Source organism: Giraffa tippelskirchi, chromosome 9 (assembly GCF_054371585.1).
Source record: "Giraffa tippelskirchi isolate mGirTip1 chromosome 9, T2T-mGirTip1v1.2.pri, whole genome shotgun sequence".
NCBI lineage: Eukaryota > Metazoa > Chordata > Mammalia > Artiodactyla > Giraffidae > Giraffa > Giraffa tippelskirchi.
In genome coordinates, this window is record NC_137283.1 from 5207327 (window position 1) to 5220887 (window position 13561).

A 13561-nucleotide genomic window follows, 5' to 3' on the forward strand; every position below is an offset into this window, starting at 1 on the left:
ATGAAAGTCACTAATGAAATAGTGGGTCAAAGTCCATGAGGTGAGAGGCTGATGCAGAGTTCTGTGACAGATGGAGGGGGCCCAAGACGTCTGCTGACTAAAGGGCAAAATGCCACCCATGAAGTCTTCCTGGTACAAATTCCAACCTGAATCTCCCCAAGTCTCAATATCTAACAGCCAAACAGAAAATATAGAAAACAGGTGGGGACGTATAGGAACAATTAAAGTCAAATTCTCAACACAATCGACAAAATCTACAACGTGGAAAACTCTACAGGACAAAGGACCTGGTGTCTGCAATGGATCACTTGCAAGGGGCATAAAGGAAAAGAAGGCTGTAGGTGGGAAAACATTTATGTGATAAGTCAATCAAATTCAACTCATGGACTTTATATGGATCCTTATTCAGACCACCAGCTATTTTTTATAAAGGACAATGGGAGAAAATCTAATGAGTGAATACTGGATGATGTTAAGAGCTTATTCTTTCTTATAAGTGTGTTACGGGTTTTTTTTGTTTTTTTTTTTTTTAAAGAGAAAGTAAGTATCTTTTACAGATACACCAAATTATATGTAGGTAAAATGTCATAATGTGTAGGATATGCTTCAGAATGATCCAGTGGTATTGGGAGGGAATGGGAGCAAAAGTTAATGATGGTGAAAGTTGCATGACTTGTATGTGTAATCTCGTTATATTAGTTTTACATATATTTAAGTTTTTCCATAATGAAAAGTTTAAAATTCAAGAAAGAAAAAAAGAGAGAAAGAAAGGGGAGGGTGAAGGAAGGATGAAAGGAAGGAATCATAAGAACCATACAAAAAGCGGAGTCAATATTCCCCGCCAACAAGCATTAATAACATAAGTTCCTTCTGACAGGAGCTTCTGTAGCAAAAGACACAATTAGATTTTTTTAAAAATAGATAAAGCTAAAGGTGACATCTGTAGTCCACAGCAGAACAAACAGGTTTCAATGTAGAATTTTACTCAACAGGATAAAGAAATCGGATAACCTGTACCACAAGACAACTACCAAATCCATTTGTCAATGGAATGTTTTAAAACCATAGATCTAAGGACACGCACCAGAAGCCAGTGCATCTGCAATAAAAGCAGAACTTTTAAACAGAGACTATCAAACCAAATACAGTGATCTAGCATGCTGCCGTCTATAGGGTCGTACAGAGTCGGACACGACTGAAGTGACTTAGCAGCAGCATGCTCCAGATAAGGTGAATTCTGGAGAAGTTAAAAAATTATAAAGAGTAAAAGAACAGAAAAAGAGAAATATAATGTTAAAACTTAAAAAATAAAAATAAAAGAACCCATCCCTCAGTGTGAAGCCCTCTGAGGACAGAGAAACTTATATCACAGCTCAAAATCTGAACACAGCTGCTGCTGCTGCTGCCTATTCGGAAGTGATGGGACAAGGGTCTGAAGCTTTGCTGGCCATGGGGCTTCCAGGGGATGGGAAGGATGCATAGAAGTGGCTGTACCTAATCCATCAGGCGTTTGGCCCAAGAAACAAGATGGCTGATGTCAGGCTTAAAAATAAAGCAGATATCGGGGCCAGGCTTTGCTGCAGTATAGCAGGTGACCAGGGCCATGCCTTGCCTCCTCCAGCAATAGGCAGGCCAGCTTTCAAACATTCTGGAAGCCAAGGAAGAGAGAACAGTCTGCCAGAGCAGAAATACTAGGCTCAGACCCAACAAGGGGTGATAGTTATGGATGGGCTTCACGTGGAAACAAACCAGGAGGATCGTTTGATCAAGGAGTCGGAAACCATCCTGAATGCAGCCCACAGGTAACTGGTTTGGCCTGAAGCATCCTCAGAGTCAGGAGCTCTATAGCAGCAAGAGAGGCCAGAACAAGCTTCTGAAGCTTATTCTAGGCAAGAACCTGGTACAGGATGACATCAGTGTTCCAATAGGCTCCAGCCTCCTGGGAATGAGCACATTCAAGAAGCTCCACAGAACATGGAGGGCAAGCACTGGACACAGCACCTCTGCAGATGAGCTCCCTCCGCCCACCCTAAGAGGACCTCTTCTCTCCCCGACACACAGAGGGGGCCTGGCTGCTGCCCGCATCCTCTCCTTCACGCCCAGACGCGTGCACGTCTCCCCTCCCCCCACTCCTTGCCCACGCACCTCTTTCTTGGCCTCCTGCACATGCTTCTCCAGCTCCTCAGGTACCATCTTCCCTCTGAGAGAACAGATCACACTCAGCAGTGAACAGACGTGGCACAACTTTGTAAATGGTATTAATCCCCCCCGCCACCGCCCCGGCCAGGCTTCTGGATCCTGTCCCCATTACCTTCCATCTGTCTCCACAAAGCGCACATTCTCAGTACCAATCCCAAGAAAGGAAGCAGACTTCTTCATGGAGTAATGACACTACATTCAAAGAGGCGAGGGGGAGAGAGAGACACAGATACACGGCATGAAAAAGGTGCTGCTTATTAGCTACATGGGTGTGTGTCACACGGCTGAGCCCAATCTCTGGAATAGTGTTGCCTTAAAACATAAAAAGCATTCAATTGAGCTCTTCAGTATGGTGTTTAAAAACACTGACTTCCCTTGGGATCAGAGAAACCAAGATTTAATTCCAAGTTTTCCCCTACAGATATGGACCCTTGAGCAAAGAATGCATGCTCTCCGAGCCTCAATTTGCTAATCTATAAAGTGACTATATGGGTGCCTCCTCCACCTGCTTGTCATGGAGCTAAAATGGTTAATACATGTAAACAGTTGGCACAGAGCCTGCTGTATGAACAAACTTGGTCACTGAAGGCTGTTGTTTTCCGTAACACTGAGGAAAAGTTTATCTTGATGCTTCTAATAAAACTCAGTATTAATGGAAACAGAATCTTGTCCACTGCTGACTCAAAAACCCTCTAAGGGGTAATCAAGACTCGGTCTCAAAAACTGTAATCACAGACCACAGAAGAAGCCGTTTTCAAGAGCGAATAATGAGTTATACATGCTGATCAGATACTTGACTAGTCTCGTTTAATACTGACTATAAGACTGAAATTAGACAAAAGGGAATGTGGCTAGAATCACAATAACGAAAGTAATAAGTTTGGGATTTTCCTGGGGGTCCAGTGGTTAAGACTGTGCTTCCACTGCAGGGGGCACAGGTTCAATCTCTGGCTGGAGAACTAAGATCTCAAATGCCGTGTGGTGCAGCCAAAAAGTAAATAAATAAAATAAAACTTTAAGAAGTACCACTAATTTACAGATACACTGTGATATAGCCCTGGCAGGAATGACGCTAAGACCTGGCTTTGGAATTAGGTCTTGTCTATTTCTTATTGGCAAATAGTAGTATACACTCTCGATTGTTGGGCCTTTTTTCTCTGCATAAATCCTATAAAATAATTAGCCCTCAAACATTGGATATGTTTCTCTTTATACATCAATGTTGACAGGCGGTCAGTTAATTCTTTTTCATGCCAGAAAAACTGAAGGTGCTAAAGGACATTATTGTACAAAAAAAACCTTAGTAATTTAATTTGTAGGTATGAATACATTAAATGAGTAGTCATGCCTTCACACTTAACTTGATATATTCCCTCAAATGTGGTAATTTTTTCCCTCTTTTGTGAAGAGAGTTTTATGGAGAGCTCTTTTTTAACTCTATAAAAATACATGCCGAAGTAACACCATCAGGAGAAATGACATCATCCTAAAAAAATTAATTTCCAAATATCCAAATAGGACACATTCAAAATGCCTGTAGGATGCATTCATTTCAGGCTGTTACAAGAACACATGCGTAGTGAAGAGTAATAATGTACCTGAAAACATAGTTGATTCTCTACTTGCTACGCATCAGTCCACCATAGATGAGGTGACAACTACAGTGAGTTATTTCTCAGCAGAGACTGGGGCCTCTGGCACCAAACAGCTATTGATTTCATAATGATAAATAGCAGCCTACCCCCACTGACATCTGCCAGTAAGGAAAACCACACTGCTTTGCCCTGAAAAATAGCAACATATCCCCAATCAATGGATCTGCTGAATAAAAACCTTGTCCTCAGAATAAGGAGAGCTTCATGGAGCTATTTTTGAGTATCTCTGGGCAAACTGGGAGTCCAATGGCAATCTCAAGTGCATAAGGACAGATTTTGTTTCAAAGCCTGAAAAACTGAAGTCTAAACATCTGAAAACATCAGAGGAGGAAAAGAACCTTGGAAGGGGGAATAAAAAGAAAGGGTGATGCTTCAGATAAACCGAGTAGTTTCAAGGGAAGGAAAAACCTAGAAGCCGGAGTTCAGAAGTAACAGCTGCATTTAGACACAAGAATGCCTGCTCCCTTCTCTGGCAGAAGAGTAGTCACTCCTTCTAAGACCCAGTCTCCCCCTGGGTTTCACTGTCTCACAGGAGGAGCACAATTCTCAGCAGGCATTTATTTCTATAAAGACAAGACAGCCAGTGCCCACATGAAAGACAGAACTGCATGGAAATGTTCGTTCCTGGTTCCAGAAAAGCTTTCCTCTGTGACCTTGGTTTTCCCAGAGCACTGCAGTTTTCCTTGCTCGTGGGCTGTGTTGTGGGCACTCGGAGTCCTTCTAACATGCTGACTGGTACGGCGCTCAGATGAGCTTCAGGTGGGGGGGAGAGCAGGGTCATGAATGTCATGCCTTAGGAAATGAAGACAAGGAAGTACAGGGACTTTTCCAAGAGCACACAGCTGGTTCGATTTCTAAAGAGGCAGAGCCGGGATCCAGATGGACTGCCTTACATCTGCTCACCCTGTCAGTGCCAGCGATGGTCCTGAACCTGGGGCAGCTTCACTACAGAGCAGGGCCACAAATGGGGTGGAGGGAAGGTGGCACCTCCAGTGCAAAATTTAAGAAGGTGTGACCTCGAGACATGTACTCTAGTCACCTCACTGCCTCACCCCAGCCTGGACCCTGCTGGAAAGGAACCAGGACAACTGGTTGCTGGCCTGGGAGTGAAAAGGGCTTCCTTCCTCCTCGCTTTTGAATGGCAGACAATATTCACTACTTCATGCTGATTTCCAAAATGATTTGAATGACAAAACTAAGATTTCTCTAAATTTAAGGAATTCCCATGTGCTACGCTGCTTCAGTCACGTCCAACTCTTTGCGACCCCATGGACTGCAGCCCGCCAGGCCAGGCAAGAATACTGGAGTGGGTTGCCACGCCATCCTCCAGGGGACCTTCCCGACCCAGGGATCCAAGCCACATCTCTTACGTCTCCTGCATTGGCAGGTGGGTTCTTTAACACTAGAGTTCATATCTAATTGCTAATCAAGCTACAAATGTTTTTTACTTTATTTTTCTCCAGAAGTTCTCTTTTCTCTGGGTCCCCTCTGGCAAGGCAGGGCTACTGTGGATGCACTGATAGTCTATGCTATAGGGTCTCTGCTATGATCTGCCCAGTCTCCACCAATATCTGAGTGACTGTGGACACCTGAACTTATGCAAAACACCTTTAGAGGTGAGGGCACACATTCTGCAAGGTAGAGATGGAATATTTGCCCTGGTTCATGTAGGGCTACATAAAAACTAGAAAAGTAAGGCCACTGAATAAAACAGTCTGGGGAAATAATCAGGGGACCATGGGCCAGCTCTTGAAAGCAAACAAGGGGAATATAATAAAAAGATTAGCATTTAGGATCTTTTAGGGAACACAGCTTTAATTCCCCTTTTAAACTAAGTAAGGAATAGGTGTGTTGTAAGTAGTGGTAAAGAGGACACTGAAATATGAATTAAAATAATACACATGCTGTGACCTGGGTCTCTTTGGCAGAGCAAGGAAGAAGGATGCTGCAAAAAAAACAGCTACAAAGAAGAGTGTGGATGGACGGGGTAGACATGCATATACTCAAGGCTGTAGTGTGTTCACAGCTCTGTGGAGCTCACTTTGTTATGGACAGGATGCTTGGGTCCCTTCAAATGTCTGGCCCCCAGTGTGATGGTCACTAGGGCAAGGTTCCTGTGCAATGAGTGTCCTTGTAGGAAGGAGGAGGAGATCCCAGTCTGACCACAAGCGTGGACAGAAGAAAAGCCATGTGAGCGCACAGAGGCTCACGAGCCAGGGATTGGGCTCTCCCCAGACACTGAATCTACCAGCACCTCGATCTCAGATGTCCGGGCCTCCAGATTTGTCGAGAAATACACGTCTGCTGTTTGGGCCACCCACTCTATATTTCGCTAGTGCAGCCTGAGCAAACTGAGACACAGGTCGAGCTTGGTGTTCTGGCTTCATCTTCTGCTGGCATGTTAGCCAAGGCATATATTTTATTCTTTTTGCACACACATCTCCAACAGAGATTTAAAAAAAATACTTAGGTCTTGGTTTCACAATTCTACAAGGTTTCAATTCTTTTTCAGGCCCAATTTGCCAGCTACACCTGTGTTACTGGTCTTCCCCAGGCATCATCTTCATTCTAGTCTTCCACAGAATTTCTTCCCCACTTCCAGGGCAATTATTCCATAAAAGAACTCTGGTACATTTTATTTATTTATTCTTACTTAATTTATTTATTTTTGGACACGCCACATGGCATGCAAGATCTTAGTCCCCTGACCAGGGATTGAACCCGCTCCCCCTGCACTGGAAGCATGGAGTCTTAACCACCAGGCAGCCAGGGACGTTCCTCTGGTACCTTTTAAACCAAATGAAGAATGAAAAAAGGCAAAAGTAAAAGCACTGTGCTGAGAGGAGGGCCCCTATTTAACTAGCCTTTCCAGGCACGGACATAGCGATTCAAATGCAGAAGGGAGTCTGCGTTTCTGATATCCCAGGGCTCCTCCACCTGAAGTACTAAGGTTGGAACCCAGGCAGGAAAGTCTACTCCATCATCATCTCAAGAAACCAAGCATTTCCCCTAGAAGTCCACGTTCCTAAATATTCTTCTTTAGCTACAGAAAGAACATCTTGTGAGGAAGGGGCTGGGGAGGTAAGTTCATAATGTCAGACGAGATGACTCCTCCTAGCTGCCCCCAGCTCAGTGTCCACTCTGCATTTAGTGCTGAACTAACGAATGGTCAGGCAGGACAGGGGAAACACGTGCGGGTGGTCAGGTTCCTGCAGAGATTATACTTTTGTGATAATAAAATAACTTCTGCTCTTGGAAGAGAGTAACAGATACAGGAAAGTCCCGTTGGAATTAACAGAAAACTGTCAGATTTTGCCCATCCCATGTGTTTGACAGGAGACCTAGGATTACTGCAGGAGGTACAGGAGGGGATGTGGGGAAAAAGCAGGGGTGGGATGGACCGAGGCCACCACCGGAACCACAAACAGAAAAAATAAAAAGCATCCTTTCAAGGAAGACACATTTGAGCTGTGCCCCATGTTAGTGTAGCTAGGCCGTTCCCCTCCTCCTGACCACATGCGTGCTAAGGCACTTCGTCGTGTCCAGCTCTTTGCCACCCCACGGACTGCACCCGCCAGGCTCCTCTGTCCATGGGATTCTCCAGGCAAGAATACTGGAGTGGGTTGCCATTTCCTCCTCCAGGGGATCTTCCCGATCCACGGATTGAACCTGTGTCTCTCCTGTCTCCTACACTGGCAGGTGGGTTCTTTACCACTAGCGCCACCTGGAAAGCCCTCTCCTCCTCCTATTACTACAAAGATCTAACATGTCTGTCTCATATGCGCCAGAGGCTACTCTACATGCTCTAGCTCATCCGATCTCCGCTGATAAGTAAACTCACGTGGCTGCTGGGTTGTTTCTGTGGCTCCAGACTGTCCACTGCCCCCTGCATCCAGTCCCTTCTCAGGGCAGCTTTGCAGAGAGTCTCCTTAAGAGGTGAAGTCTATTTCCCTACTTCTTGGATCTGGGTTCCTATATGCAACTTACTTTACCAAGAAAATGAGAGGAAACCAACAACGTGCCGGTTCTGAGCCCAGAACTCAAGAGGCCCAGCATGTCTCTGTGTTGTTTTTCACCTGCACTGCTGCCATGACAACGGTGGACCAGCCTGCTGGAGCATCCCTGTTGTCAGCCCAGCCCAGCCATGCCCAGAGCAGCCATGGGCCAGGCAAGCCCGCGCTCCTCGGCTGTCCCCAAACCCGAGGGCCATGTCTGGCTATAGTTGCATGCTGCTGGGTTGAGGAGCAATTTGTTACATATTAGAGCTAACTGATACACTCATCTTTATAAATTAGGAAACTGAGTTACAGCGGGATTAATCGACTTACCCAGGTCACTCAGAGAGTAGGCAGTGGAGACAGGAACTGACTCCGGGCAGCCTAGCCCAGGGCCTGCGCACTCACCCACAGTCTGACCTCTCACTTCAGTGGGGGGGTTGTGGTAACATCCCCTTGTGTGTCTGTGTGATGTCACTGTTACTGAAAATCTCCCTTTCCTCGAAGAGCCCTCACATTGGCCACTCAACGCAATCAGTTTCACAAGGAAATGGGAGCAGAAGACAGAGCTGAGATCAGTAGCAATCACCTAAATTCTAATAAATAAGACACTCAGAGCAGAGATTCACAGAAAGAGGTGGCACTTTGAAATTAAGTGTTCTCTTTTCTCCAATAACATGCTACAGACTATAAATCTTAAATAAAGGTGATATACAAAAGAAGGTGGCCAGGGCTTACAATAGCAAATGCATCAGAATTTCTTTTGGAATGAAATACGATGCTATATACAGGCATATGACTTACATATTGACAAAAAGCACCTTGGGAGCCCCCAAACAAACAAACAAGCCTTCTTCCATGACATGTTCATTTTCAGAAAATCTGTATCTCATATCAAAAATAATTTTTTTTTTTTTTACCTCTGCAGATGTGAAAAGGATTAATCTTGGCAAGCCAGACAGCCCCTTTTCCTTAATATCAGGACAGTACTTGTATCTGGCTAAATTCATGGCATACATATTGGAAACTGAACCACCTGCAAAACAAAAATGGAAATATGGATAGGATGACATCATTGTCCCCAGAGTGCCAGCTACAGTGGGAGGCATGGATGGCTGTGGGCACACCTGTCTAATGACAAATGACTGTCAAAATCAAGGGAGCACCCCCTCCCATTCCTTTGGCACACGTCCTCATCTCCAACTCCAGAAGTTTTGGTCTATTCTCTCATTCCAGAGTTTTTCTAAACTCAAAGCTTCCATCTATGGATGTAGGGCTGGTACCCAAGTCTCCATGGTTAATAGTAATAATATTCTTTGTGTCTTTAATCAATAAAATGACAGTATGTGCTCCTCCCTGGTCCCCAAGAAAGACTGTAGGGGAAACAAAATACAATTCAGAAAACTTCTCAAGTAAAATGAATTGATAAGCTTGATAAACATATAATAGCCCTTCAAACTCCCACCAGTAGATAAATTCATTTGTGCTGGATATAAACCCAAAATTTTAGACATCTCATTTGTTGGCATGTATGTCATTTCTGTAGCATTTATAGAAAATATCATACTCTGGAGAAAGGCACAAACTTGATCCTCCCCAAGTAGCATGATTCATACCTAACTTCGTGTCATGTGCAAATCTGCAGGGAGCTGTTCCTCATATTAAGGCAGGAATAAAATCGCAAATGCTTTAATGGAAGCAATAACTAAGTGTACTTACCTGGGTTAAATATTCCATCCCCTTCTTTCCAGCCAATAAATTCAATCATTTTCTTCAGAACTGCTTCTTCCACTAACAGAAACACTGGCGACACCTCATACGTGTAACTGGACAGATACAAAAAACACTTCACTTCTATGACTCGAGTCAGACCATCCTTGCGGAGTCCCAAGAAATGCACACACTTTCATTAAACCAAGTGGCTGCTGAAGCGTGGGAAGAGTCTTTGGAAGTGAATCCATCAGAAATGAAGAAACACGCAGAGGCCACGACAGTGCTGGTCACGGCTGGACAAACACCGGTAGCTGGTGCGCTAGGGACACTAGCTACTTCAAAGCCTAATTTACAGAAAACGTTTGCCTCCATTGGGAGAGATCAAAGCAGTGCATCTGTAGTCTTTGCATTAGCCATGAGCAGCGGCCATTTTGCTCTTTGGATGCTGTTTTGGAGGTTGGTTAAAGAAAAACCATTGTCATGGCAACCAGGTTTATTAGGCTACTACCATGAGCTACCCTGGCAGTCAGCTGTAGAATCTGGGTTTCCTCCACCACACTCCCATGTTGGTGCAAATGGCAAGAGCGCCATGGACATCTCTTACAATGCGACGATTTTCCTATAAAGTGCTACCTGGATCCCTGTTGTGAAGGTTTGTGGCTGAGGGTTGGAATGCTGTCATCAGGGAGCATTGCTAAGTTAACCCCTTTAGGAATGTCCTGTGGTCATCCACACCTGATGACTGGTCCAGCTGGAGGACCAACTAGGCCTGGCCACGTGGGACCAGCTCCAGAACACCCTGCAGGGCCAGGGTAGCTGCAGAGATCCATGGAGTCAGCTGGTGGGGTCTCAGAGCCTGCACAGTGGCTGGACTCCTAACTCTGCCCAGCTGTTTCCTTCCCCTCCAGCACCCATATAGATGCTAAGGGTTTCCCTTAAGAGACACCCTGCTCGCTAAGCTCCATCTAGAGCAGGTGCCCAGGAGCTCCAGCCTGAGGCAGTGACCAGGTCATTCTGTGACGCTTCTCTCTTTTTCCAGAAAGCCGGAGGATGACCACTGTGTATCATCTCCTTCTCCAACAATTAGGTGATTACACAAAATTGAATCTGAGTAAATGTGTGCTCTAACTAAGCTAAAGTAAGGTAAACAGACACATTTAAATTTATAGTCACGGGATATAATGCAATTATGCTAACATCTAGGAGAAGAAAAAAAAAAAAAACTTTGGTAAAGAGGGGAAAAAGAAGAACAGGTACTGTGTATCACCCCCTATGTGCCAAGCACTCTACAGACATTACATCATTTTTCAACAATTTAGGTTCTATTTTCAACCATGTTTAGGAAACTAACATATACTAAAAGTGTGAAAAATGGGACGTATGTAAAAAAATAAAACGTATTACAAATAAAAGGGAAATAATGATTTCCTTTTTAGTATGAAAAAAATATTATTAAACCTGTCTTTGGAAACTAGCTCAATTATAAACCTGAAGGTGGAGGAGGGGGTGATACGGAATGTGCTCATGGCTTAGTGAGATTTTGAGGGGCCTGTTCAGCAATTTAATACTTCAAAAGCCTCTAAATATTTCAAAAGAACCCAGATGAGGTGTTAGAAAAATCCCAGGACTTACAAGGAAAGGGTCACAAAATTGTGTAATTTTACTATCTTTCCTACCACTTATCTCTTCTACCCATTGTAACCTGGTGTCCGGGATTGTCTTGAATATTCTACAAAAAATTCTCTGATGGAAGTCACCCATGATATCCATATTGTTAATCCAGGGGATATTTTTCAGTCCTTGTCTTAAACACTCAACAACATGTGACTCTGGACACACTCTTCTCCACGGCTCCCAGACTTCCCGCTGGACTTTCTCCTCCTTCTCCCTCCACTGCAGCTGGACCCTCCGCCTTCTGACCAGGAAATGTCAGATGCCCTCAAGGCCAGGCGGAGCCCTCTGCTCTCCTCCCTCCATGTTCTGTCCTGCAGGCAGTGCTTCTCCTGCTCCTGGTTTACCTTTTATTTGAAAGTGTCTCCATCCTGCTCATTAAAATCACTTGTTGGGCTATGAAAATGTATCAGTGCCTGGGACACACTGACAGAAATTCAGATTTACTTGGTCTCTGTCGGGATTTTTCTGAGGGGGGCGGTATTTCCCTTTAATATTTTTTTTAAGCTCCCAGGTTGAGTTAAAGAGCAGGAGGAGTTGAGAATGCCTGGCTTAAGGAATCTCATCTATGACCAGTAACACCTAAATTTATAATTTCATAAAAATACCAGGATTCCAGGCCCATGTATATCTCAACTCTCCAAGAGTATACTCTTAAGATATTTTGAAATTACTGCAAACACAAATGCTCACAATTGAAAACTGAATTACTGCTCTTGCTTTTTTCACTGTATACTTGAAAACTGTCGTCTCAATGACTGACATGACCATCAACCCAACTATTAAAGCCAGAAACCTAGGCATCATCTTATAAACTTCTCTCCTGTTCCCATTTCCAAGATCCAGTATATTATCCAGGCTTTTCTGTTTTATCTTCCAAACACATTTTTTTGTATTCCTACCACTTCTCTCTAAATCCAAGCAACTATCATCTCTCACCTGACTAAGGCAATGCCATCCTAATGGGTCCCTTCCAATCCACTTTCTATATTTCCAGCGATCTTCTCAATAAGCAAATGTCACTTAGTGATTTGGAAATCTTCAGAGGCTTTTCATTGTACTTAGAATGACTCACGAACCTGGCCCACTGGGCCCCCCATGTCTGGCTCCAATCTTATCCCCCCGACACCCCTCACAGTTCTCTCAGCTTCACCACCCTGACTTTCAGTTCATAGCGCATGTCAGGCTGTCTCCTGCCACAAGGCATTTGTACATGCTGTTCCCTCTGCTCGGAATTCATCCCTCCTCTTTTCACCCAGCTAGCTTCCACTCATTCTTCAGCTCTTAGCTGTCACCTGCTTAAAGAAGACTTCCCTGAGTGCACAACCAGGAAAAACTCTCCCATGTATATTTATAGCATCATGTACCTCTCCTTCATTTGAAAATATTACATTAATCTGTGCGGATCATTTTGATTAATTTGCATGCAGCATCTCTATATCTAGATTACTTGCTTCGTGAAGGCAAAGCTAAGATCTGCTTTTACACAAAGAATCTCTCCAGCACGTTAGCAGAGATATGGCTTTTCACGCAGGAATAAATGAAAAGTTGCTTAATCGATTTTCTCGTCTGTTAAGTGGAGAGCATTTCTGCCTTAACCATCTCACAGTACCACTCTCAGATCAAACTGCTCTTTACATACTGCTAAGTGTCATAAGACTCTTCCATTATTTATGAGGACACTGCACAATGGAACAATTAAATAGAAGTTCATGAAATAAAACTTCATCTACTTAACAAAATCTCAAATCCATATTCAGTGTAAAATTCCAGTAAAATGTACTTACACACTTGGGTTTAATGCTTCTGTCATAAATCTGGCCACCAAGGAGTAATAATCAAGTCCAGCATATAACTGGTTGAAAAATCTTGGATGGTCTGTAGATTGAAGCAGAATGTTAATCCACACAGGAATAAAAAAGAAAGAAAACTATCGATACGGCAGTAACATAAGTGAATCTTTCGGACAATGAAAGCAGCTGGATACAAAGGGCATACAGTGCATGATTCCAGCTACATGATGTTCAATATGGGGCAAAGCTGATTGATGGTGACAGAGGTGAGAATTCTGGGTACCTCGGGCAAGGAGATATTGATTAGCACTGGGCTTGAGGAGCCTCTGGAGTCCCAGGAATGGTCTATACTTTGATATGAGTGATGGTCACTTACATGCAGATATGTACAAAATCACTGAGTTGAGCACCTGAGATTTGTCCACTTTACTGAATGCACATTATACCTCAATTAAAAAAAAAAAAAACATTTAAAATCTAGTCATGTACAAGGGAAACAAATGTTGAAGATCCATCTCATAAGCCTGTCTACCGA

The 13561-nt window shown here is 43.8% G+C and overlaps 1 protein-coding gene across 25 annotated transcripts in view; it reads right to left on the bottom strand.

Moving 5' to 3' along the window:
• The window catches only part of GADL1 (glutamate decarboxylase like 1), a 647456-nt gene that overhangs the window by 144050 nt on the left and 489845 nt on the right, over window positions 1–13561 (bottom strand). For 22 of the 25 annotated variants that reach the window (XR_014064522.1, XR_014064521.1, XR_014064519.1 and 19 more), the window contains 5 exons: window positions 13021–13111; window positions 9569–9675; window positions 8770–8885; window positions 2312–2391; window positions 2146–2200 (listed from right to left, as the gene is read on the bottom strand). Coding sequence is in view for 20 of the 25 variants with exons in the window: in XM_081527037.1 (XP_081383163.1) it covers window positions 2146–2200; window positions 2312–2391; window positions 8770–8885; window positions 9569–9675; window positions 13021–13111 (449 nt within the window). In the remaining 5 variants the exon portion in view is untranslated. Of the gene's footprint in view, window positions 1–2141; window positions 2201–2311; window positions 2392–8769; window positions 8886–9568; window positions 9676–13020; window positions 13112–13561 lie in introns of all 25 variants that reach the window. The other 3 variants (XM_081527034.1, XM_081527018.1, XM_081527022.1) reach the window with 1 other exon arrangement.